Below are 27802 nucleotides of genomic sequence, written 5' to 3'. Positions count from 1 at the left end.
TTACAATTGGTTAATAATATAGTACTGACTGGTTAATAACTTAGACTGGTTAATAATTAAATCGACAGCGTTTTAATATCATGTGCTGCAAAGAGCCGCAGGAGACACATTAAAGGGTCGCTTGTGGCTCATCAACCTCAATCTGAGTATCACACAGATCGTGTCTTGTCTCCAACAGTGGCAAGTGCCAGAAACATCTGGCCACTGTACGCAGATGTGGAATTATCTGCCCTCAACCTAAACATGAAGTCAATGGGATTACTCATGTGCTTCAAATTAGTCACATGCTTCAGAGGTACATTGCCAAATCAGGGCCCGAATCTGGAGTTTCTTTTTCAGATGGGAAGGTAAATTTATGCTCATGCAGATGTTTCTCTCTCAAGAGTATTAAAGCAAACATCTCACAAATGAGGAAACTGGGCAACAGACCTAGAGATGGTCGTGGGTCCACTAACACGCACAGTGGTAGTTTGGAGAAATGGGCTTCCTCTGCTCAGCATGCAATGGTGGAAAAGGCAAACAGCTGAGTCCCAAACCTGCCTTACATACCACTGACTTTCCAAAGGTAGCCTGGCTACCCCTATGTACTTGCAGTACAGTGCACAGTGCAGGGAAGTCAGTGGAGTTCTATTGGTATAAAATCGGAGCGAAAGAGAGGAGAATCTTGCTTAGTATTTTTAGATTGTCCTTAGCACTTAGGGAGAGAAAAGGGTTAGTTGAATATTTGTCCTGCTCTCAATTCTCTAAGTTTCAAGATCATAATCATTAAAACAAAATAATGGCACTTTGGTCACCATTTCTAGTTCCTCAGAAATGCCTAACCTACTATCAAAATGCCGTGAAATTAGAGATGGAACAGAACCAAACTCGCAATCCAAAACTTTAACTTTGGATCTGGAGGACCTCACTTTGGCAGATTGGGCCATTATGAGTGTGAGTTATATGACTTGTAAAACACAGAGATCTATGTGCCATGAATGGTATTGTCCAGCATCAGAAAAATTCTGCTATTTAATATGACATCATCCACACTAACACTGAAAGTTAGTGCTCTGAGAGCTCATAGGGAGAGGAAGTAGTGATTGCATCACCCGACAATAAATTCACCATTCTTCTTTATTAAAGTAATACATGTGAGTATTAAAAACTCATGTTAAAAGGAAAGAAGTTGTATATTCTCTGTTGCTACTAATTTTTTTCAAGCCATAACAGAGCAAAATGGGTAGAATAAAGTTTGAGAGGAATGTTCTTGTTTAATAAAATGTAAAACTAGAATCTTCAACTTTAAACAACAACGTTCTCCAATCCTCCATGTTCATAGAGAGCTCTGAGTGAAATAGATTTCCATCTCATGGAAAATTCTCATATTTCAGCATTTGTTTGTGTATCAAATCAGGACAAAAACCTGGAATATCAGCATTGTTCATGAAATAAAATGTTCTGAAAAAATTTCAGAAATTATGAAATATTTCAGTTTGTCAGCTCAACTTTGAACTGTTTCCCCCTATGGTGGTGCGTTGCCTTATGGGAGCTGTAGTTTGGCTCTGATGCTGCCAAGCTCCCACTATGGACTGGGGTCCCTGGCCGGATTATATCTCCCATGATGCACATGCAGTCATGTGACTACCATGATCCATCACACCACTCAGAGAAACTTCCTTGCATCGTCAATGTTCTCTAGCCAGGGAGCCCAGCCCATAGAAGAGAATGGGGGCATGAGACCTTTGAACTACAACTCCCATGAGGCAATATGACACTACAGGGAGATGCAGTTTAATGTTGAACTGACTTGAAACCAAACATTTCAGGTCAGTTCAAGAAACCAAAATATTTCAATTCAGGTCAAATTGGAGAAATATTTCATTTTGGTTTCCCCCACAGAAAATCAAAACAATTTGGCAAAGTTGAAATTTTCCAGCAGAAAATCTTGATGTGGAAACTTGTGTTTTCTGTCAAAGTGTCGCAGGTGGAAAACTCCAGGACATCTGTAACAATCGAAGTAGTGTGTTTGTCCTGCCTGGATGCTGGGGGTAGGATTTGGAGAGCCTGAGATGGGGTTCCACACCCCCTTTGCATGCTCTGGTATGGCCTCTTGTTCTCAGCAAGGTTTCGGGGGTGGTAGCAGGACATTGGAAAAGCAGGACGACCATGTGGCTCCAACACCTCCATCACACATCACACAGAGCTGATATCCTGAGGCAGTAGTATCTGACATGTACAGTCTCCACTACACTTCAAAATTATACTAGGAGCCAGATCTTCATTTGCACTAAGGCCACAGCCCTGCACAGGCGCCGACCTTCCTTTTTCAGGGTGGGTGCTCCACCCTCACTCTGACCCAAGACCCCCCTCTCCACCTCTTCCCCCAGGGCCCCACCCTTGCTCCACCTCTTCCTGCCCAGGCCCCGCCCTTTCCCCCCAGCACCTCCTGCCTGCCACCAAACAGCTGATAGGTGGAGCCCACTGAACAGCTGATTGGCTGGGCCTGCCAAGCAGCTGATCGGCAGGTGGCTGGTGGGTGCTGAGCACCCACTATTTTTTTTCCATGGGTGCTCCAGCCCCGGAGTCACTCACGGAGTATGCAGTTCTGGCAGTGTAAGAGGGCCTTAAGAGGGGGGTGTATTTCAATAACAACTTCCAGAGCAGTGTACAGGGGCCTTACGTGAGAATTCAGGCCTAGGAGCACAGAAGTCCTAAGAAATCACTAAATACTGTGTAGGCCTTATTCTCATTTACACCACAACTAGCAGTGGGGGGAAATTTTATGACCAAAACTTTTTTCAGCAAAAAAATGCAATTTGAGCATTTCACAAGTTCATGTTGGTTTTGCCAAAGTGCCGGGGGGGGGAATCCAACAATCTCAGAATGTTTTGATTTGACATTCTTGTGCCCATCTACTCGGCCAGATGCTACTTTAACACAGTTGTCAGCTAATTTTTAATCGCAGAATCTTTATGGTGAACCCAGAGCACAGCAGGAGGAAAAATTGGGAAAATCCCGATGCCTCTGTGGCATGCGGGCAGAAGATGAAGGACATGTGTAAGTGAGCAAAGAATTCTTGACTTGACAAACACTCCCAAACTGGAATTTATGAGAATCCAGATACAATAAAATGATATTAGCTAGAATTTGGCTGCACACTGTGCGTAGCAATTGAATGATGGCACAGAGACGAAGCTGCCACATCACACATTCCTTGCTTTTACCACAGCTTCTCTATTGAGGAAATGAAATCTTTCATCTTGTCGGTTAATCTATAAAATAAAGAAACTGAGAGGAAAATCACTAGACTTGGAAGGACTAGGGAGAATATGGCAGCTTTGCAAGTCAGGAGTTTCCTTCACCCAAACTAAAAAGAAGAGATGCATATAGCAAATTGGCAAGCTGTGTTTTAAAAGGTTCTCTGTGCATCTTAGGGAATATAAATACTTCAGTAAAATAAGGGAAAACTGGTCTTGGGTTTTGGTTGTGTTGAAGCTTAAAGTGTGTTTATGTCCAGAACAATATGTAAAAGTGCTGAACATACCTGCTTCCTTTCATAAATTAATTGCAATTGCACTGACATAGGCTGGGGTGAATTTTGCTGTCTGCGTCTCTGAGTCATATTTTCTCACTTACACGCAAAACCAGGACAAAAATCCTGGCTCCATTGAAATCAATTGAGGTTTTGCCATTGTCTTTAACAGGGCTAGGATTTCACCTGCGGTTTCTATTACTGTTAACCCTGAGGAATCCAAAGCAACACTGGGAAAGTGAGTGGTAGTCTACTCCGCCCTGATGTTTCCTCAACACAACTGTCATCTAATTTCTAACTGCAGAATCTTTTCCGGTGGCGGCAATGTGGCAGGCAGAAAGAACCTAACTGGATTTTCAGGCCTCAGGTTGAGTTTGTAGCACCAGCAGTTAGAAAAGAAGCAAAGCAAACAAATTAGATCTGGAACGATTGAGAGAGGTTATATATGGAACGCCAGGATGTTACTTTTACAGACCCACTTTTCTGTCTACAGCTGCACTAGGTGTTTAGTACGGCCTGATGATGATTTAAAACTCAAAGGCAAAGAGCCCAGAGAATAGGAGCAAGAACTGCGGCAGCACAGCAATGAAGCAGATTAATCTCAACCTGAAACATCAGCATGGCAATTTTTGATCAACCCTTGTACAAAATTGAGAGCAGTAAAGCTACCAGGAGCAAAATGTGGCACTGGGACCTCTGTCTTTGTCTGGACCAAGAGTTTTACAGAACTAAAAAAACTAATTCTTCCCAGAAGAATCAATGTTTCTTATATCCTAGGAGCTAAACTTCAAAGAGAATGTAATCATAGGCTTCCACCTTCTGTCACCTTGATTTCATGATTCCTCAGGCCTTGGTTTACAGAATCATTGTGTAAGGTCAGGTTATGCTCTTGGTGTGGAAAACTCATCCATGGTCCAAGAAGATCCATGAGTTTCAATTTTCAGAATTTCCTGCAGATCATCCCACAGGGAGAGGCAGGTTTGGGAAAGGTGGGCCCTTCAAACCTGGAGGTGTGTCAAGATTCTCATGGAAATCCCATGAGACATGTGTGGAGCGTTTGTGTGTAGGTGTGGAATTTTCTGACGGTTCTTAGGGAAAATACCTCATGGTCTCAGAAAATCAAAACTTATCCTTGTTTTCTTCTCTGTCTCTAAAAATAACCTTGACAAATTGCCTGGTTAATAGTGATGAAAGAAAGAAAAAAAAATCTACAAGTGGGGTTACCTACTACATACATGGCTCCGCTAATGCTAATGAACGAAGCTAAGAACGGAGAGAAACCAGAATAATAGGAAAAGAACCAGTCCAACAGTCAGTGAATCTAATGGCAGACTCACTCCACTTGTAATCTAAATGCAGCCCAGTTCTTTTTAAAAATAAATTGTTTATAAAATCAGAAAATAAAGAAATGTACAAACCCTTCATGTAGGGCCAAAGCCTATTGAAATCAGCAGGAAAACTCCCATTGATTGACATGAGGGTTACCATGGTTTGACAAAATAGCTTACAAATGTTCATATAATATAGTTGGATTAATTTTTCATATTCTGTTAGACTACATTTTTTGTTTACATTTCTGGTTAAATATGTTTGGGATAATAACCAGATTTTGGGGGAAAAACATGATCTCTAGAATTTATTAAATCAATTTCAAAATATGTTCACTCTTATGCTATTAAAACTTGCTGAACTAGCTTTTTGTTATTGTTGTTGTGTCCAATTTTTAGGGATTTTTTTTTTTTGCTTGAATGGTCTCCTGATTATATTTCCATTTCTAAGTGAGAGCCATGACAAATAATTGAGTTTATGGCCATTTTTCCTAGAGATATATTTCCACCTCAGATTCACAGTATTTTATTTTCTAGCATTGTCATTCCTGGGGGCCATTTTCCAGTGGTATTTGAAGGGGCATATGTCACAGATCTAACTGTGCAAAGCAGACACTGATCTACTAGGTCTTCATGAGATGATTACTGATACAAAAGTAATGGAACAAATATCAACCAAATGTAATATACAGCTCTCACAACTCAGCTGGTCCCAATACACCAGACACTAAAAATGAGAGTGGTTAGGTTTATGACCCTCTTTAGGTTACAAAATTTTGTAATTGCTCCACTATTTATTTATCCTCTTGCTGAAGAATGTTCCAAAATATCGAGTTTACAACCCATGGGTTGTGTAACAGTGGTGGAAGGAATTACGATTGAGAGTTTCAAAGCTACCAAAGGAATTTGGTTGCCCCATTAATTTTAACAGGGATAGGTCATCCAACTCTCTGAAAAGGGTTTCCAGAATTTCAGCCTACAAAGTTTCCTCTCTACCAGCTCCAATCATCTAGGAATTCAGAACATTATGAGCTCTTGACATAAGGGAAAAGGTGACAAAATCTAGAAATGCAGGGTTCTGATGTCTCAGTGCACCTTCAAGAAACCATTCATAGATTCCAAGGTGAAAAGGGACCATTGTGATCATCTAGTTTGACCTCCTGCATAACACAGGCCAGAGAACTTCCCCATGCATGAGCTGCACTTCCAAATCTTCTCCTTGTAGAAATGAGCATATATGGTAGTTTGTTTGGTGTGTACTGGCCAGGTGTCGCAGTAAGAGATTATTGTGGTGACCTTTTTGCAGATTGTTCAGAATACTGGAAATATTTTGGGAGATGTGGAAATAACCATCAACAGAAAAGTTCCACAAAAATGTCATTTAACTCAGCAATGGGGCAAAGCTCAGTTTTAATGTATATGCATATGCTATCTCTCTTAGGTGCTTAGTTGCATGGCTCCTCACAACGTTTAATGTATTCATCCTCACAGCAGCCCTGGGAGGTAGAGCAGTGCTATTATCCCCATTTCACAGATGGGGACCTGAGGCACAAGAGAGACTACGATCCCACAGGAAGTCTGTGGTGCAGCAGGAAACTGAATCCAGGTCTCTCTAATCTTAGGCTCGTACCCTCACCACTGTATCTGACAACCTCAGACCTCATTAGGTACATTTGCATCACTTCTTGGCATCCTGCCTTCACCCTGCTTGAGTCCATGTTCTCTGTCTAGCCCTTTGCATCACACCTATCTCTGTGGCACTTTCTTAATATAACTGTGCTTACTATGCTTGGTGACTATATAGACACACTGGTATGTTATTATTTTATCCCTGTTACTATCACAGTAAGATGAGCATAAATACTCAAAGTGGCACATTGAGGATTTAGGGACTGATCCATAGCCCATTAGAGAGAAAAGGTCGGTGCGGTCATATCTTTTATTGGAACAACTTTGTAACTCTTCTCAGTCTGCTTTGGAGCAATTTTGTATCGTTTGTGAACTTTGTCAGCTTCCTGTTCACCCCTTTTTCCAGATCATTTATGAATATGTTAAACAGCAGTGGTCAGTCCCAGTACAGAACCTTGGGGGATACCACTATTTACCTTTCTCCATTGTGAAGACTGACCATTTTTTCCTCCCCTTGGTTTCCTATCTTTTAACCAGTTACTGATCCATGAGAGGAACTTCCCTTTTATCCCATGACTGCAGCCTTTGATGAGGGAGTTTGATGAAGGCTGTCTGAAAGTCCAAGTACACTGAATCAACTGGATCACCCTTGTCCACATGCTTATTGACATCCTCAAAGAATTCTTATAGATTAGTGAGGCATGATTTTCCTTTACAAAAGCTGTGTTGACTCTTCCCCAACATATTGTGTTCATCTATGTGTCTGATAATTCTGTTCTTTACTATAGTTTAAACCAGTTTGCCTGATAATGAATTTAGGCTTATCGTCCTGTAATTGCCAGGATCACCTCTGGAATCTTTTTTTAAAAATTGGAGTTATATTAGCTGTTCTCCCGTCATCCAGTACAGAGGCTGGTTTAAGCGATGGGTTACATACCATATTTAGTAGTTCTGCCATTTCATATTTGAAATGTTGTTAGACACGTTACCTCCTACCCTTCTGGGGGTAGCTTTGCTTTAACAATGAGTAGAGGGATCCCTATCTATCTCTTACAACCTTCCATGAGTTTGGGGGACTTAATAAATGTTTTTGAAGAGCTTTGAGATTCTTCAGTGAAAGACCCCACAGAAGTGCAAAATATTGTTACTAATGTTTTCAACATGAGTCATGCAGCAGAATCTCATTGGGACAAGCTCTGATGCCCTTATACTAAGTAATACTTTACTCCACGGAGTAAAGTGCTACTCAGTGTGAGTAAAGGTGTCAGAATTTGGCTCATTGAAATCTTGAAATGACACGAAATATCAGAATTTTAGAATTCAAAACAAACCTAGAGAATTTAGTGAGAACAGCCCCTTGGTTGGGTGTAGAAGCATTATTGAGCTTTGAAGAGTCTTGTTATTGTTGCCGTTGAATGACAAAAAGTTACTGTGCCTTTATTAATAAGTCTTCTGTGAGCAACGATGAATGCCTAGTAGCAGTTAGGATCCAGATGAGTGACATTGGAAAAACTTTTAGGGGCAATGTGAGATAGTGGAAAGTGACTTTGACTGTTCTGAGTGCTGTCTTAATAGATTTAAGAACAAATTAGCTACTAATAGTAGTTGATATGAATCTTTTTTGGACTAGAACAAAATGTTCCATAATGAAACATGTGGTTTCACTTTGAAGCACATTCTGTAAATTGTCACCAGTGAAGTTAAGAATTTTTTGTTACTCACTAGTTTCACTCAGGAGGCAAAACTTTTAACCGGGCTTTAACTGTTTCTGTCAGAAAAGGCATAGCTTCAGTGTAATACGAATAGTTTTGCAGGCCACATTGATTATGCATTTTGTGCCACTTTTTTCTAGCTGTACCCCTTTGGACCACTCTTGCAGTAGGTGAAGATTCGATCTCGCCCCAATTGAACCTTCACTCAAATCTCAAATCTAATGTGAACTTTTCTTTAAGTTAGGAAAAGTTTCCCTTTGGTTTTGTATTATTTTTGTACCTCTTTTTTGGGTACCTTAGCATTCCCATGAGAGAGAGGCTGTTGTATTGTGTATACATACACATTATATGTGTATAATACAATAATAAGAATTATTGAAACTCTAGCAAAACACAAAATAAAAACACACACAACAACAACCCACATTTCTCATAGCAGTTCCAGCCAAAGTGTACATATGCAAGAGGTGGAAGTAGTTCAGATGGCGGTGGTGAAGGGACTCAGTTGACCTGGGTTCAAATCCTGGCACTAGGATAGACTTCTTGGGCAAGTCACCTAACCTTTCTATGCTGTATGCATAAAATGGGGATAATAATAATTAATAATACTTGAACCTGGGTCTTCCACATCCCAGCTTACAGTCCTTGCTCAAACATAATAAGGTTCCCCCATTGCTAGCCCAAATTTGGCTGCCCAAATATAATTACCGTAACAGTCAAGAAAATGATTGTTTGCTACAAAATGTGTTTTCTTCTAAAAGTGAAAGAAAGAAAGAAAGAAGGGAAATATCTTTCCACCCTATATACAGTTTGACCTCAACAAAGGTAACCGCTTGTTAACAATAATGTGATTTCCCTTAGTAAGAACTCATTTGTGCCCTATAAGCCACAGACCACAGTAGGAGGTGATGCAAAATCTCACTACCTCAATAGGAGGACCAGTGCATGGGGGTAGTGTGTAAGGTGCAAGAAGAGGTGGAGTTATACTCCAGTTGCTTCCCTCCCCTCCTTAGGTCATATTATTCAAAGATTCATAGCTTCCCCAGGCCAGAAGGGACCATTGTGATCATCTAGTCTGACCTCCTGAATACCACAGGCCACAGAACTTCCCCCAAATAATTCCTAGAGCATATCTTCTAGGAAAACATCCAATCTTGATTTTAAAATTGTCAGTGAGGGAGAATCCATCATAGCTCTTGGTAAGTTGTTCCAATGGTTAATTACTTTCGCTGTTAAAAATTTGCATATTATTTCCAGTCTGAATTTAGGGTTCAAAAAAGAACTAGATAAATTCATAGAGGACAGGTCCATCAATGGCTGTTAGCCAGGATGGGCAGGAATGGTGTACCTAGCCTTGGTTTACCAGAAGCTGGGAATGGGCAACAGGGGATGGATCACTTGATGGATGATGACCTGTTCTGTTCATTCCCTCTGGGGCACCTGGCATTGGCCACTGTCGGAAGACAGGATACTGGGCTAGATGGACCTTTGGTCTGACCCAGTATGGCCGTTCTTATGGTCTTATGTCTAGCTTCAGCTTCCAGTCATTGGATCACGCTATACCTTTTTCTGCTAGATTGAAGAGCGTATTATTAAAGGTATCTTATATCATCAGGCATGGGAAGTACCACAGTTGTGCCTGGCCACTGCATAGAGGTAAAAGCTAGACCTGAGAGGAAAAAGGGTTTCCCATCCCTTGAAAAAATTTTATTTCCGTTTTTTTCCTGTCCCAAACAGGAATGAAAAGTCAAAATGTTGACTTTTTCTGTAAAATGAAAACCTGGGAGGTGGGGGGAAAGTTCTCAGGTCAGTTGAACTATTTCATTTAGATCATTTAAAAATCTTTTGTTTTGATTTTGACCTTTTAAATTTAATTTTGTACTCTAATTGCCTTTAAGTTTTTTAACCAAAAAGATGTTTTGAGCCAGAAATCTTTTCCTTTCTAAGATATTGAAACAAAATGCTTAGACGATTTCAAAACTTCTTTCCAAAAATTCTTCCAGTTGAAAAATGTATCGAAACTGACACTTTCCCATGAAACGTGTCTGTTTTGACAACTTGGTGTGTTCTGAGGGGAAAAAACGTTTCATCAAAAAATTCCCAACCTGCTGTAGGAAAAGCCCTTCACCTCCTCATGTACCTTCACAGTGGCTGGTATAGTTCTTTCTATCACGCTTTTGTTAGGATGGTTACCCATTCACATATTACATTTATATGTGTTTTGCAGCTCAAGGACAAAGAACACAAACCCTTCTTCAGGGGGGTCCTCAGGAACAGCTGTATCTGCTGTCCATATTTTTGAGCATGTACCAGTGTCTTCTCCCTCTTCGATGCCTCTTCAGTCAGATGAAGAAGACAGCCTTCCACCGCACCTCCTGCTACCAGATAGCATCAGCCAGCTGGAAGAGTTTGGCCGTCAGAAGAAATGGCATAAGAAGCAGCACAAACACCATCGCCAAAGGCAGTTCAATGACCTGTGGGTTCGAATAGAGGACGGGTGAGTCATTGTTATTACCCCAGCATCTTTGTCTCATTGTCTCAAGACTTGACTGTTGACCCCCCACTGATTGGCTGATGTAACAAACCATGAGTCATGAGGGGACTCTGGGGGTAAGGAGTGGGGGCTGGGATGTGTGATGATATATTTCAGGCATAGAGGGGGGAATATGGGAGTTGGGATGAAGGCTAAGCTGGTATAGATACATTGGATCAAAACTGGAAAGGAAAAGAGAGAGGGTGGCATGATGAGGTTTAAAATACAGGTTTATACAGGCCAGCTAACACACCAAAGGAAATGAAACAAACAGTATTTGGAACTGGCTACTTATCTATCAATATAGCTGTCCACCTTAGGGTTATATACTGGTACCCATCACAGTAATATCTGACTGCCTTCCATCTAAAATTGATAGCAATAGCATGAAGTCTCTGGTACTTCTCCTGTGTTGGGGTGAAAACTGTGCTTGGGGTATTTCTCTTTATTTGTGTATTTTGTAGGTTTTTTCGAACTATTTTATGTTGTGATTGGTTGATTTACTGATGAGACAGGTTTTATTTCCTATTTTGGGTGGGTGTATGGATAGGTGAGGGTGTCACTGTTCTGAATGTGACCTGTGCTGTGGTGGAAAGGCCCTTTGGAAGAGGGAGGTTTTGCAGTGTCTCTTAAAGATGGTCAGAGTCTGGATTCTCCTGGTCTCATCTGGAAGTTTGTTCCACAGATGGAGCTGCTTTGTCCCCAGCTCTCATGCACTCAGTCCTGGCCTTTGTGATCTGAGTTATCCCAGAGGAGGGCAACATCTTTGTTTTCCATTTGAAGGGTACCAAGTCCTCCAGTGTCCCAGCATTCCATAGGCCCGCCTGTCCCAGCTCAACATCATGTGGGACAAAAGGGTGTGTTAAAGGCTAAAGAGAAGGATACCTGCTATGCTCTGTAGCTATGAGTTCAAACAGCTGGATGGAATTGGCTGTTCATTTTTTTATTTATAACAAGTATTGCTTCCAAAAATGGTTTTGAAAAGGATGGTTCCCCAGTTTAGTGTTGCAACGATGCTTTTTATTACCCCTACAGGATCTCATCTGAATCTAAACCTTTTATTCCTTTCCATTCAATGAAGACTGAGGAGATGGTAAAATGTCAGTTTTCTGGCTCACAGAGCCTATGATGAACAAGACTTTGCATGACATTTGCTTTGCGGCAGTGTTTCTAAGGAGGCATATGTGGAGTTGGGTGGGAGACCAAAGACCTAAAATGAAGAAGGGGGGAAAAATCTGCTTTAGTGCTTTCAGATGGTTTTTTTTATTATTTTTATTTTTTGGTGCTGTTACAATTCTAAAGCAACTTCCGTTTTAAAAAAAAATTACAAACTGTTAATCCAAAATCAGAGGCTCATGGGAAGCTTTGGTTTCCCAATAAAATGGATGTGGTATTGAAATTTACAAAACAGCTGCTGCATATTGTGCTTTTGGCAGTTCCGTTTCATCAGCATCAACTGCACGTTGGGGCTAGCGCTATGCATTGTACAGGGTGTTATTTTTTAAATGGTTCCATTCCCATTGGCCATAGTAGAACATAAGACTGTGTAAGTTATTAGAGTCTGCAGTATGATTATTCCCTGAATGGGTGCAATAGAATAATTCTGGGGCCAACTCCTTAACTGAAGATAAATTAAATGGGCTAGATCCACAGCTGAGCTATGCTGATTTTACACCATCTTGGGCTCTGGCCCAGTATACCAAGAATGTTCTTCCAGTTCATGGCTGTTTCCTAGCTTCCTTATTATCAGGTTAAGTTATACACTGGAAACTTGGCAAGAGGAAAAGGTGCACAAAGCTGGGATAAATTGGGGCGGGAGGGGGAACCTGTGTCATTTTTATTTCAGGTGAAAACCATGTAAAACTCAGTAGGTTTCCATCCAAAGCCTTCAAACTTCAATATTTTCAGTTGAGTTTCAAAGCCAAATGTGTGAGTGGGGGAGCATGCATGCAAATTTAAACCAGATTAAAGGTTCTTGTTTGAACCCCACTGAACTATGAAATCACTATGTTTCAGAGCTCTTTTCCAAAGCTTTATTGACCATGGATTAGAGGACTTTATGAGCCATGAATTGCAGGGCTTTTATGGACTGTGGATTAAAAGTCCATCTCCTACACGTCCATGGAAATCTTAGGGTGTTTTTTTAAGCTTCCAATACAGAAACAAAGGAAATGAACAAATGAGAACAATGTTAAAGGAACATCAAAGGTCTGAATTCAACCTATAAAAGCCAGGAAATCCATAATTAATGGTTCCACTAAGGCCTTAACTCATACAGTTTTTCTAGTCTGCTCTGGGTTGTAGCCACCATCTGAAATAGTCTAATAAAGATGATTCATCATTTAACATCATACATTATTATTATTTATTTTAGAGATTGTCTCTCTCGTTTTATTCTATCCTGAGAGCTGGGACCAGCTGTCACACACAAACTGATATTCTCTAGATTTGTATAACATCAGGGTGTTCTGATAGAAGGTTTCTGGATCTGGAATTCACCTACCCCTGCTGCTCTGACAAAGCCAAGATTTGTTACAAAGCCAAGCTATTTCATATGTGGGGGTTGAAAAATATAATTTTATTTCCACCAAAAAAATTTCAAATGTAACAATTTCATTCAAAAATTTGTCATGGCTAATTTTGATTATTTTTTTAAACAAAAAAAAACTTTAACAAAATTAAAATTTCCCTTTCTAATGGCAATGTTGGTTGTCAAAAATGAAATGAAAATTGTAATTAGAAATGAAACCATTTCAATTTTCAGAAATCTTCATTTTGTTTTAAATTTGTTTCTGTGCATGAAACATTTTGATTTCCACAAAACTACATTTTTTGATGAAAAAATGTTGAGCAGTTCAGCTACCTTAGCAGGGATTGGGGGGGGGGAGGCACAGGGGTGAGTGTCGGGGAGGCGGGGGCATGGATGCACTGAGAGGGTCACATCTTCAGTAGGATGGGGAGAGTTTTACTGTTTCTGTTGATACTGTCAACTTAGTTTCCTCTTCTAATATAGATAGTTAATTACTGATTATATGTTTGGGGCAATAAATTGAAAGAATAAATAAATGTACATGGCACTATACCATAGGCATTTGAGTGACAAACAGACCAGGTCCTTGCCCTTAAGGGTTTAGACTCTAAAACCATAAGCAAAAAATACTACAAGACAGTAGAGAATATATACACCATCGGTTGTTGACATTGTCATTTGAGCACTTTATAGAATAGAAAGTCTTTAGAAGTTCCTTACAGGTAAAGAGGCGGGGAGGTTGGTGAATGGAGGACTATTTCAGGAGCGGAGATCATTTGGAAGAAGGCAGAGACTCTGGAGGAAGTGAAAGGGACAAATGAGATGGTGAGAAGGAAGGACTGGGTAGAACAGAATGAGACTGAGGGGCAAATCAGTGATTAACAGCCTCTCTGAGCCTTGAGCAAGAGCTGTTAATGGGGTGGAGTTGTGGAGTGCATTGAAGGTGAGTAGAAGCTTCAGCTTCATGCAGAATGAAAAATGGGAGCAAATGTAGAAAATTTCAAGGAGCGGGGAGGAGACTTGGTCAGAGAAGAAGGAAAGGACTAAGTGTTTCTAATGTAGCCATGGAACTGCAGGTCTGTTATTGGCTGAAAATGAAATAAAATCCCACTGTAAATGGGAATGGCATTTCCTGGATCGCCCGTTGGTGAATGTTCAACCCCAGACGAATGCAGTAACATTACAAACATCCATTTCTTTTCGAAGTGACAGCTATTTCAGCCTAAAAACTTTAAGCCAGTGATGAATGAAGAGTGACAATGTGCAATAAACTACCCTAATCATGCCCATATATAGTGAACCTTATCAGTTGGGCTGGAATTTAAGCCAGTTAGCCTGTTATCCTTTCCTTCAAGACAATGTAGTGATGGAAAACAGAATGCTGTCAATTTGTACAAACTTTTAATTCTGCTTAACTGCATCTGAAAGGTAAATTTCAGTAAATGAATCCAAATTGTTTCCTTTTCACAACACACAGTGCTGAAATATAGTACTTAGTTTCATTAAAGAGAAGCTTGCTTTTCTTTTTAGGAGACCAAGACACTTTTGAAGTCTAACAGGTAAATTGTGGTCAGATGACTTTCTTCCATATGGTGGCTTTGAGCTTGACATTTCCGTCATTGGGGTTTTGTTTGTTTAAAATAGTCCATCAGTCTCTCTGTTTAGTTTAGTGAATGCTAAAGGGATGCATAGCCACTGATGGACACTATGGGCTCCATTCTCTGTTCCAGCCAATCTATGCTCAACACAGGAAATGGAGAGGGGGTAATGGTGGCTCTATGGTTTGTGTTCCCCCTGTTGTCAGATTGGCTGGAGCCCTGTCTAGATCCCAGCATTAGTTAGAGAGTAGCCTGGGGACTTCTCTAACTTGTGACCAGTTACCTGTGACTCCAACGAGCTGTTCCAGCAGCCAGGAACAGAGAGGCTTGAGCCAGGCCTGTCAGGAACCCAACACAGGCAGTCAGGACAAGGGTCAGAGCAGGGACAAACCTGAGGCAGGGAGTAGCAGAGGAGTGCCTAGTCAGGTTCCAGGCCAGGGCCGATACCAAGGGTCAGATTTCAGGATGTGAGTCACAAAGTGCAGTACAAATCAAGCCGAGGTCAAAGCCAGGAGGTCAGAAGCAAGGAATGGTTGTGGCAGCTACATGGAATCCACACTGTAGCCTAGACACTTCCTGGAATACCCCATAGGTTTATATAGGGTGGGGAGCCAATCAGGAGCCATGGGGCTGGTGTCTGTCAGAGCCCTTGAGGCAGGACTTCCCCTAGTCTGTGTCCACAGCGGGTCATGGGCAGTGGATCACAAGCTGGTGATAGCATGGAGATGCCAGCTTCCGGGTGCTAGACCCACAGGGCCCTACGATGCCTGCCTTTCTGGTCCATGCCTCCTTCAGGCTCTCTACACTAAGGAACTGCACGATGGGAATATAAAGCTGCTACCCTGATCCTGCACCACCTGGAAATTCCCTCTTTACTGACGGAATTCTCTGGTGGCAATGTCCCCTAGTTGATATCCCCTTTGCACCTCCAGAGCATCATAAAGGGGCAACAAAACTATCTGATCCTATATCTCACTGCTGTATGTAACCTAAGTAAGTTACTGCAACTTGTGTCCACTTCCTGATTAATTATTAAATACTACCCCATCCACTATTTCCTTCTTCCTTCTCCCCAGCAATTTTTATCTTTTCAGATAACTTTGTGATATCACCGTGATGTGTCCATGAGTGCCCCCAAACAAGAAGGGATATTCTTGGTTTCCTTCTGACTTGTTAGATAACATGCTCTAATTATTGCTCTTCAGCAAATACTCAAGTGACTACAAAATGCAGCCAGTTATTAACCAGATCAGTGTAAACATCAGCTTCCAAATGTCTCCTGAGTGACTTGGAGATACTTACACTTGTTTCTAAGGCGTTCTTTTTTTTTTTTTTATGAAATGAAATAGGAAGTTCCTCGCCAAATCTTGCTTGCTGTTCTCTCGTGAGTAGTCCCATTGAAATAGTTATGTGGGATTCTGATTGGATGGTATTGCTTCCTTGATTTAAAAGTAAGGAAGTGAGACTTTAAGCATGTGCGTACCTCCATTACGCATAGTCCCAAGCGCACATGTGCTTAAAGCTGTGCATGTGATTTATTGGATCGGGCCCCTGATTTAACTTTGCAAAACACAGACTGCTAGGAATCATGTTTACTCTGAGTAGTCCCACTGACTTCATCAGAATGACTCGCAATTAGATCTGGTCGGGAATTTTTCAGTGAATTGTTTTATTGTTGAAAAATGCTGATTGGTCTAAACTGAAATTCACGAAACAGAATCAGGTTTGATGAAATGCCCAAGTCAAGGGAAAAACAACAAGGAAAACAGTTTCAAAACTTTTAAAATGAAAAATGTTTCTTTTCCAGTTCAAAATGACTTTTGGATTAGAAATTTAAGCTAATGAGACTGAAAAAGGTTAAAACCAAAGAAACAAAAAGAAAGAAATTAATAGTCAGAGAGTTAAAGGCCAGAAGGGACCCAGAGCATGTAGTCTGACCTCCAGCATCCGCACACTAAACCCAACAACCAAAATTAGACCAAAGTATTACAGTCCAGAGGAGACTAACCTATCAAATGTCACAAGCAGACAATAGGAGACACTGATATACACCAGTGACTAAGGCCCCACTGTAACCTAATTGATTGAGTGAGATATACCCAGATGATCCTGGCAAGTGATCCATACCCCACATTGCAGAAGAAGGTGAAAAACCTGCAAAGTCACTGCCAGTCTGACCTGGGGAAAAAAAGTTTCCCAACCACACATGGCGATCAGTTAGACCGTGAGCATGTGAGCAAGAACCGGCCAGTCAAGCACCCGAGAGAGAGAATACTTTGTGCCACCTCAGAACACTGGCCATCCAATCCCCATCCAATGTCCCATCTCCCTCCATGGCCATTCCTGAAGCTACTCATGTAAGAGACCAAATAAGAGAGAGAGAGAGAGAGAGAGAGGAAGAAGAAGAATACTTGGGGGTATCCCTTCCTGACCCTTGCAGGAGACTGCCTGAAGCCCTGAAGCATGAGATTTTTAGATACATAAGACATAAACTAGAAGGGACCCCCAGGGCTGCCCCCTCCCATCACAAACAACCCTGTCATACAATGGCACTCATAAATTTGTTCAGCTCTCTCTTAAAACTAATTAACTTGTTTGCCCCCACAACTTTTATTGGACAAGGGAAAAAATGTTTTGAAATAATCTAAACAAAACATTTCAATTGATCCAAACTAAAAAAAAAAAAATCAGTTTTTCAGTTCATGAATAAGGCTAAGATTTAGTCATAGGTATTTTTAGTAAAAGTCATGGACAGGTCACAGGCAGTAAACAAAAATTCATGGCCCGTGACCTGTCCATGACTTGTACTATATACCCCTGACTAAATCTTGGGTGCTCTGGAGGGGGGCTCTGGAGGTGCCGTGGGTGCTCTGGATGGGGGGCTCCAGGGCACCGCGGGTGCTTTGGGGCAGGAGGCAGCCCGGGGGCACTACAGGGGCAGTGGCAGCCCGGGATCGCAGCTGATGCTGGCGGAGGGGGGGGGGGCACGCGGCCCGGGACCACCACTAATGCTCCAGGGGGCGGGGGTGGCAGTGTGTGGCCCAGGACCATTGCTGCTGCTGGCGGGGATGGCGGCGTGTGTCCCGGGACCACCGCTGGTGCTCTGGGCGGTGGGGGAGTGGCGGAACATGGCCCAGGAACATCACTGCTACTGGGGAGGGCGGGCACGTGGTAGCCCGAGACTGCCCCAGCAGCAGCCAGTGTGGCTGGCTCGGAGGCTACCGAGGTGCTTAGGCGGCCCTGGGATCAGTCAAACCTGCCGCTGCAGAAGACACGGAGGTCCCAGAAAGTCACAGAATCCGTGACCTCCATGACAGATTCACAGCCTTATTCATGAATCATTTTCAGCTTTTGACTTTTTGTCCTGAGTCAAGAAGGGAAAACAATTTTGAACTCTCAAAAATATTGGTGGAACAGGAAAACCATTTCCCGCCTTGCTCTACTCACTGTAGTGACATTATCCTGTTGCTTCTGAGCCGCACGGCAGACAGCAAGCCCTTTAATGGCCCTTTAATGTTTGTTAGTCACTTGAGTTTTTCAGGTGAAAGGTGTTATGTAACAGCATTCATTTGTATTAGTTATTCTTATATTTTATTTATCAATCAGACTATAATCCCCAATCAGCACCAGGACTCAATCATCTATTATTTTTTATGAGAAACTAATTAGTCATGTGTACCAAGTTCCTTTGTAGATACAGTAATTCATAATTATATTTGATAATATCAAAATATTTGTACTTAGAAAATGTCTGGGGAGATTTTCCAAAGCATTGGTGGTAAAACTCTGTTGAAGTTAGTGGTAAAACTCCTTTACGTCTGTGGCAGCACTGTTAGGCCAACAGTGAGTGTGTTTGAAAATCCCTCCTGTATTTCATGTTCTGTGTTTATGGCCATACCCTGAATGTTCAAAGAGTTGTGAAATTTGCTTATGTTTTTTTTTTAAATAGTTAATATGGGTTCTTTTCATCGCCCTTCTGGTTTCTGAGCCATCAGGGTGTATTTCGGCCATGTTTTCAAGCTGGTCTCGGCAACTATGGAAACTTACTTTATTTAAATGAAATCTGAGAGAAAAGATGGTCCATTGGTCATGGCAGTAGCCTAGGACTTGAGTAGACCTGCGTTCAGTTCCCTGTTCTGCTGCTGACTTTTTGCGTGATCTGCATGTGTCACTTAATTTCCCAGTTCGCTAGCTGCCAAACATGAGACTAGCACTGCCCTGCCTCACAGGGGTGTTGTGTGGATAAATACATTAAAGACCATGAGGTGCCGAGCGGCAATAGTGAAGGCGCTGGGATGTAGGTGCTTCAGATAGATAAATTCTTATGTGATCACCTGACTTCTAGGCACGGAGGCTTTACATCAAATATCAGGAGACTCACCCTAAAATCATATGAGTTGGCAACCTTAAGACAAGAGCCTTTTAACATAGATTAATAGAAATGTCGTGCTGGAAGGGGCCTCAAGAAGTCATTAAGTCCAGCTTCCTGTCATGAGGCAGAATCAAGTAAACCTAAACCATTTTTGACAGGTGTTTGTCCAACTTGTTCTTAAAAACCTCCAGTGATGGCGATTCCAACCTCCCTTGGAAGCCTGTTCCACAGCTTAACTCCCCTTAGAGTTAAAATGTTTTTCCTAATATCTAACCTAAATCTCTCTTGCTCCAGATTAAGCCTGTTCTTTCTTGTCCTTCCTTCGGTAGACAAAGAGAAAAATGCTCACAGTCCTCTTTGTAACAGCACATTTGAAGACTGTTATCAGGTCCCTCCTCAGTCTTCTTTTCTCAAGACTAAACATGCCCAGTTTTATTAACCATTTCTCAGAGGTTAGGTTTTCTAAACATTTTGGGCTGGTCTACACCGGGGGGGGGGGGGGGGCATCGATCTAAGATACGCAACTTCAGCTACGAGAATAGCGTAGCTGAAGTCGACGTATCTTAGATCGATTTACCTCGCGTCCTCACGGCGCGGGATCGACGGCCGCGGCTCCCCCGTCGACTCCGCTTCCGCCTCTCGCTCTGGTGGCGTTCTTGAGTCGATGGGGAGCGCGTTCGGGGATCGATTTATCGCATCTAGATGAGACGCGATAAATCGATCCCCGATAGATCGATCACTACCCGCTGATCCGGCGGGTAGTGAAGACGTACCCTTTATCTCTTTTTTTTTTTTGCTCTCCTCTGGATTCTCTCCAATTTGTCCTCATCTTTCCTAAAGTGTGGTGCCCAGAATTGAACACAATACTCCAGCTGAGGCCACCCCTGTGTCGAGTAGAACAGGACAACGACCTCCTGTGTCTTGCATACAATACTTCTGTTAATACACCCCAGATTGATATTAGTCTTTTTCTCAGCTGCAGCACATTATTGATCATATTCAGTCTGTGATCCACTATAACCCCCGAATCCTTTTCAGCAGTACTGCCACCTAGCCAGTTATTCCCCTTTGTGTAGCTGTGCATTTGAGTTTTCCTTAAATACTTTGCACTTGTCTTTACTGCATTTTATCATGTAGACTGTTGTCACAGGAATGCATTCTTGTCTCAATTACTAGGATGAAATCCCATTATTATTATTATTATCATCATCAGAGTGCGTAGGAGCCCTAATCATGGATCTAGACCCGCCAATGTGCTAGGTGCTGTACAAACAGAGAACAAAAAGACAATCTATGCCACAGGGAGAGTACCATATAAGTATAAAATGAGACAAGTCAATGAAGTTGCATCGGCATAACTGAAAGCAGGATTGGGCCCAATATATGTGCTTGATATTTACTGTATCCTGGTAAAAGTGATGGGTGTATAGAATCTTTGCAGAAGTTGAATAATGGCATAGTATAACTCAGCGCAATACGAATAAGAGATAAATCTTTTTACTGTAACCTGTGATACGGTGTTGACATAGTTTCTTTCCTGGTTTTTATTAGTGCTTCTTGGATTAGCAGGTTGGTCAAAGTGCACACAATGTATTAATTAAGACAGTGAAACATGTGTTCAGTTTAGAATTCTGTCATGCATCACAACAAGAAATGGAAAACTCTGACACGTGTCTTAAACTCTAGCATGATCACGCTAATACACCAAATTTGGCAGCCTGCTAGGGGTGATAACGTCTTTCACCTTATAAAACTACAAGGTTCATTTGTTATTCTCCAGACATATCTAAAGAGATGCACAGCCATGATTTCATATGATAAACAGCCTATGGGCCCAAAGCTACTTTTTGTTCATTCTGTTAGTTTCACTGGGCTTAAGTTTCCTAATGTTCTTGAGAAACTTGCATTGCTGAAATGTGATCAAAGAAATACGCCGAGCTATCAAATTTTTATTTTCCAAAAAAATCTAAAGAAAAGTCTCATTGTTTTTTATTTGCCATCATTTAAGAGATTTACATCACTTTGATAACCATGGAGTATATGGTGCAGTATCTACACTTAGAGACAAAGTTTCTTTCTTTCTTTCTTTCTTTCTGATACTGCGCACATCTGCCCAAAGAATCAGAGGCGTGACCTCATGTCCCCCACCCCACATCAACCAGTTGAGTGTTGCGGGTGAGGGAGGGACAGGCTGTATCACCGTCGGGCAGAGCTGTTCCTTGAAGGCACAATCAGGGGCAGCTCCAGGCACCAGCGCACCAACCGCGTGCCTGGGGCGGCAAGCCGCAGGTGGCGGCGTGCCAGTTGCCGTGAGGGCGGCAGTCGGGCTGCCTTCGGCGGCATGCCTGCGGGAGGTCCGCCGGTCCCACAGTTTTGGCGGCAATTCAGCGGTGGGTACGCCAAAGGCGCGGGACCAGTGGACCTCCCTCAGGCATGCCGCCGAAAGTCACCTGACTGCCGTGCTTGGGGCGGCAAAATACATAGAGCCGCCCCTGGGCACAATACAGTCATAAGTAATTAACCCAAGGTTACCAGGTGCATAAATCAGAGGCAGGAATAGAACCCCAAAAGTTCCAACTCCCAGTCTCCCACTCTAACCTCTAGACGTCACTTCTGTGTACCGTGGGCACTTATAAGAGACAATATCAAGCATTTCCTAAAATGTACCTTCAATCAAAAAGGACATTTTATGGTTCTCCAGTAGGAAATAGGGCAGGCTACAGAAGTACAAATTTCCTAAAAAAATAATTCTCAAAAAGTCCATGGATGATTTTGCTATTCATGACAGGTTTCAGAGTAGCAGCAGTGTCAGTATGTATCCGCAAAAAGAACAGGAGTACTTGTGGCACCTTAGAGACTAACAAATTTATTTGAGCATAAGCTTTCGTGGGCTACAGCCCACTTCATCAGATGCATAGAGTGGAACATGGTAAGAAGATATATATCCTTACAGAGAACATGAAAAAGTGGAAGTAGCCATACCAACTCTAAGAGGCTAATTAATCATCTTAATTAATTAGCCTCTTACAGTTGGTATGGCTACTTCCACTTTTTCATGTTCTCTATATGTATATATATCTTCTTACCATGTTCCATTCTATATGCATCTGATGAAGTGGGCTGTAGCCCACGAAAGCTTATGCTCAAATAAATGTGTTAGTCTCTAAGGTGCCACAAGTACTCCTGTTCTTTTTGCTATTCATGTTAGCACTCTAAAACGCTGCAACTTTTTGTTTTATTTTGGTCAAGTGCACACAAATTGTGCTTTCAGATCTGTCTACAGAACTGTTACTGACTTGTCTGACATTTCTGCATGTCTCTCTGTGGGCAGAAATTAGCCTACACAACTGTCTGGCTTTCGGGAGCATGAAGAAACAGGCAACACATTTTGTATTCTCTTCACTACTTTCAGCAATAAACTGCCTTAAGCAAAGCTTTTTTTCTGCAAAATGAGGCAAATAAACATGTAGAATTGAACATTTGTATCTTGCTGATAGAGGATTTTGAGCAGTCTCTGAATCTAAATTCTGCATTTGTTAATGGTTAAATATTTCCAGCTGGGTGAATGAGTGAAACTAACCAAACTAGAGGCCAGATCTGCAAAGATTTTTGTACGTATAGTTACTCTCTACTCAGGAATCCAAGAACATTTTCCCTTCCTTCTCAGTGTGCTAATAGGAATGAAAATGCAGACACATGATTTGGTATGGATCCTATACAGAAATATCTCTTTCATTTCTGTTTTCTAGTACTTGCATGGCATCTAGTGTTTAAGAAGATGCATGATACGTATACATAATGTTGAGAGTTTCTTTGCTTGAAGAAGTATAACCCTGCTGCAACCATGTTTTGTTAAGCCACGTCAGGTCTGTCTGACATGGTATAAATAAAGTGTTTGGTTCGGATTTGGTTGTAAGAACTGGTAGCTGCCAAGCTATGACAATCATATCCCGTACACTAAATTAGGTGGTGCGCATGCCCTCATACTGCATAGTAGCATTCTACTTACAGGAGGATGGATGGTCTTGAGGTTAAGGCACGGGACTCTGCTGGATTTATTCTGTGTCCTTGGGCAAAATGTTTAATTTCTCTGTGCCTCCATTCCTCAGCTTTTGTTTGTATTTTGTATCTCTTTCTCCCACCCTTTTTCTGTCTTGCCTGCTCAGGCCCTGATCCTGCAAAGACTTACACAAGGGCTGGCACTTGTATAAGCTTTTGAAGGATCAGGGCTTTGGGGCAGCGAACTGTTTGGGGAAGGGACTAGGTGTACGTACAGCGCCTAACACAGTGGTTCAGAGCTAGCTCAGGTATGTCTACATATGCTGCAATCACACCTCCAGCCTGCAGTGTAGAGATACTCTAAGAATCTGGGCCTTGATGTCTGTGAAGAGTGTCCTACAGGCACCTAGAACAGAGGACCAATTAGCAGAATCCTCTGTTATCTGTTGTGTTACTTTTTTTCAGAGGCTTGTAAGGTACTCCTTGCTGGCACCTGTTGGAGGAAAGATGCCTGTACTATAAATGGGAAAGAAATTTGATTTTACGTACATACTTTTTAATGTTTGATCTGTTGGTCACAACTGTGCTAAATTAGGATGTGTTCCAGACACAGGATTCACACCCCAAACTCCATTGGAGATCATGGGAGTTTTGGGCTCAGGATTGGACCCTTGCACAAAAAAAGTCTGGAGAAAAATATGGGATTTTCCATTGAACAGGTTGCTACTAAGTGGGCTTGACTCTCTCTGTAAATGCAAGGATTTTTTGCAGGCTATTTTTAGGAACAGATCCCTATGAGGTCTGGTATACAAGAACTTTGCTGTGAGGTTTCCGAACACTTGTGATTCTATGTTGTGAGAAAAGAGCATTTATGTTTAACCAGAGCATATGTTCCTTCAGCTACTCAAAGGAACGGCAGGCCGTGCACATGATCCATGCTCATGTTTATTGTTGCCTGTGAACAACCGTGTGCAGCAAACAGACTCTGGAGGAAAACTTGTTAGCAGATGTCCTGATGGCCCTTCCAATTTATAAATATGAGCCTCTACATTTCTGTTTTCCATATCCAGAGCTTTCACTTGCCAGATGTTCCCACGGCTGGGTCCTTGAAGTCTTTAACTATGAGGATGCATGGCATATCGTCTATTTCATAGAAAAGAAAAGAAAATCAGATTGCTGTCTCCTATCAAACAGCTGGGGGTGGGGGGGAAATCCACTCTTTACACTAAAGTGGCTTTTCATATCCTGAATCTGAGATGCACTTTTATACAGCTTTGTAAAATTCTGTGGATCCTGCAAAGCTGAATAAAAGTGCATCTCAGATTTAGGTGCATCTCAGATAAATACACTCACCTGGGCATCTTTTTCTTTTTTTTTTCTTTTTTCTTTTTTTGACAGGCTCTTAAAATACAAGTAAACAATAGCGTTTTCACCCTGATGGTGATGCTAATTTTACAAGGCTTGATTTAAGTTCACATTTCATTTAGATTGAGCACGTGCTTTATTATTTTCAGATGCATTTCTTAAGATAAATAGTGGTGAATGGAGTTAAACCAGGATGAATTCAACCCAATATCTATCAATTAAATACGAAATGGATAATAGGACCAGATTCAGCTTGGAATTCAAACATCCCAAACTCCAAGTCCCCATGTAAAAAAAGGTTTTGTCACCTCCACCATAGAATTCCCCCTTCTCCAAACATTAGAGATCTCTCTGTGGGTTATGCACTTGGGAACATTTTCACTGACCAGGGTAGCCAAGGGCAGAACATGGACCACAGAGAATTATACCCATGAAATGGGCAATTTTAGAAAACTGGGAGCAAAGACTGTTTCACTGGAAGCAGCTCAGTATCTACGGGGCCAGGTACAGTGCTGCCACTGGGAAGTGTTGCAAACTTGTGCAAACTGTCTGAATGGGTTCACAAAAAGCTTAGATATGGTTCCATGGAGACACTTAAGTCATTTCCAGATAGGGACCTAATTAATATGTGTCACAGGGAAACCCTGATTAGCTAGCAGGATTTTAAGCATTGCTGCCTGTCAAAGATCTTTGTACAAGTAAGTACTGGCATGTCCAGGACTTCCGAGGGTACTTTTGAGATGGGGACTATGTGTGGTGCCTGGTTCTACTATAGTTGTTTTGTAAGACATAGGAAGTAGCACGTGTCTTGTGGGCAACCAACGGCGTAATGACCTTCACTTTTTAAACTGGCAAACAGACAACCTGAAACTTTTTCCCCCAAGCCTCAGACCCTCGAATTTAGAGAAAGTCAAAACAGCTTTCACTTTTTTCCAAGCTTATAATTTGCCTAAATTCAGCACTGCTCAGACATAGTAGATTCCAGGATCTGACCTGAACTTGAAGTTATTAGCCTAATGTTCTGTTTGAGAGACTGTGGGGCGGCGTGGGGAATAGAGACAGAGGACAGAGTCCGATGAATAACGGAGAACAATATGGGGCTGAGACCAAGCAGAGAAAAAAACAACTACATAGAGATGGAATAAGTTGCAGAGAGGAAATAAATCTCTTAAAGTGTTTAACAATAGAGTCAAATATATATGTAAAAATAACAGGAGTACTTGTGGCACCTTAGAGACTAACAAATTTATTAGAGCATAAGCTTTCGTGGGCTACAACCCACTTCTTCCGAAGAAGTGGGTTGTAGCCCACGAAAGCTTATGCTCTAATAAATTTGTTAGTCTCTAAGGTGCCACAAGTACTCCTGTTATTTTTGCGGATACAGACTAACACGGCTGCTACTCTGAAATATATATGTGTATTCCTCACGCATATCTAAATCTGCATGGTTAATCCTATGCATCTGCAAATAATATTTATAATATAATATCCCAAACAAACACGTGAATAAGCATAGGAGAGTGTAGGGCTATCCATTCTGTTTCTGATTTAACTACAGGTTGAGCCCAAGACACACAAATCTGGATCACAACATGGATCACCGCAAGATAGGGGTGTTTGGATGTGGGCGTTCTGGCTCGGACCATTTTAACAGCGGGGGCCATTTGCAGAAAGTGGATAAAAGAAATGGATTCAGATTTCAAACAACACAACATTTGGGGAGGAGGGTTTGACACGACCTGATTTAAAGCTTGATCACATGAAAACCTGTTTCTTTTACTGGGCACATGTTGCAGACCAGCCAATTGCTGGTAGCCTTGAATGAGCACAATATGGACCCGATTTTTCCTAATTCTCTGGGCATCTTTGCCTGCATAGCTTGGGTACTCACTTACCACGATTGTGCTGATTATCACAGGAAGTGTGTGCAGGGTTGGCCAGTTAGACAAGCAGGTGGTCATTTGCATGCACAGTTACCATGATTATGCATGCAGCTGCAGAAACTGCATGCACAATTCAGAGATGAATTTTACTGAACACATTTTGGCTTGGCTGTCTCCATAGAACTGGCCAAACAAACAGTTCCAAAGTATTCGATCTCAGCAAGAGCTGGGTTTCATGTAAAAACTGGAATGGATTTTCTAGTTTCTGTGGCCATGGAGGCCCTGCTCTTCACTGATTTCAATGGAAATTAGGAGCCGAACTATTTTTGAGGATCTGGCAGAATCCTAATATGAAATCACAAGGGATCTTCCGAGGGTCTTAGAGAACCATCCAAGCATTTCTAAGGAGGGCAAAGGGAAGAACTAAAGTTGTCATCTCCTGTATCTGGACCACCCAAACACTAGCCAACAAATCATGGTATTTTTCAGCTACGGTATCTTGACTTATTGTTCACAGGGATTTTAAAGAATTTCATTTCGTTTCTTTCTTAGTTTTTTTTTTCCTAGGGATGACATGTCGTTTCCTGACAGGCTGCTTTTAATAAGGTTGAAATCTTTGTTGTTGCCAAATCCAAGAGGAATAGAACATCTTTAAGTCATTAGATGGGAATGGGGTAATCACTCAGAGGGTGCGCTTCAAAGGTTATTAGTTTTTACAATGTGTTCACTATTCTGCAGTTGTCTGAAAAATAACATAGGTACCAATTCCGCCTCTGACCCATTCATGGTACAGTGGGCACAATATTTGTATGCAAACTAATTGAAGGATTTTCCTGAAGGATTTTGGCACTTGAGGTTAAATAGGAACCTGTATGGTATTAGTTAGGGATGGAAATACATGTTAGCAAGAAATAAGAGCCCTCCCGCTCCCAAACTTTCACCCAAAAAAACAATAAAGACAAAATCAAACCCCTTCTCAGGCTTGGAGGATGGGCCATTTACAGACTCTGGGAATTACCTGAAACAAAGGGCATAATTCTGCCCTCGTTCGAGTGAGTGCAACTCTGCTTTCTTCCGTGATTTTCTCCAGAACTGAATGTGGCCACAGAAGTAAAAAAAATACATCAAGAAAGTCTGTTCCGAAGGAATTTTCCATATAACCTTGGCAGCTGGGTAGTCCAAATCTGAGAGAGCCTGTGAAATGTTTGTGCTAGAATATTATTATTATTAAGATCCCAATGAAGATCAGATTGTGCTCGGGACTGTACACATATAGATAATCCCTGCCCTAAAAAGTTAACAGTCTCGTTAGAAAAAGTGGAAACGGAAGCAAAATGAT

At 41.7% G+C, this 27802-nt stretch overlaps 1 protein-coding gene and 1 non-coding gene across 2 annotated transcripts in view; both read left to right on the top strand.

The window, feature by feature from the left end:
• TRABD2B (TraB domain containing 2B) overlaps positions 1 to 27802 on the top strand; it is a 409784-nt gene that overhangs the window by 366499 nt on the left and 15483 nt on the right. Inside the window, exon 6 of the mRNA XM_065410015.1 lies at positions 10411 to 10680. Coding sequence (XP_065266087.1) covers positions 10411 to 10680 — 270 coding nt within the window. The remainder of the gene's footprint in view (positions 1 to 10410; positions 10681 to 27802) is intronic.
• On the top strand, positions 22184 to 22248 carry LOC135883161 (small nucleolar RNA snoR109). The gene has a single exon (XR_010561605.1). It is a non-coding gene; the product is annotated as a small nucleolar RNA snoR109 (small nucleolar RNA).

Source organism: Emys orbicularis, chromosome 8 (assembly GCF_028017835.1).
Source record: "Emys orbicularis isolate rEmyOrb1 chromosome 8, rEmyOrb1.hap1, whole genome shotgun sequence".
NCBI classification, from domain to species: Eukaryota; Metazoa; Chordata; order Testudines; family Emydidae; genus Emys; species Emys orbicularis.
The sequence above is the reverse complement of the archived record's forward strand: the minus strand, read 5'-3'. Positions and strand labels throughout refer to the sequence as shown.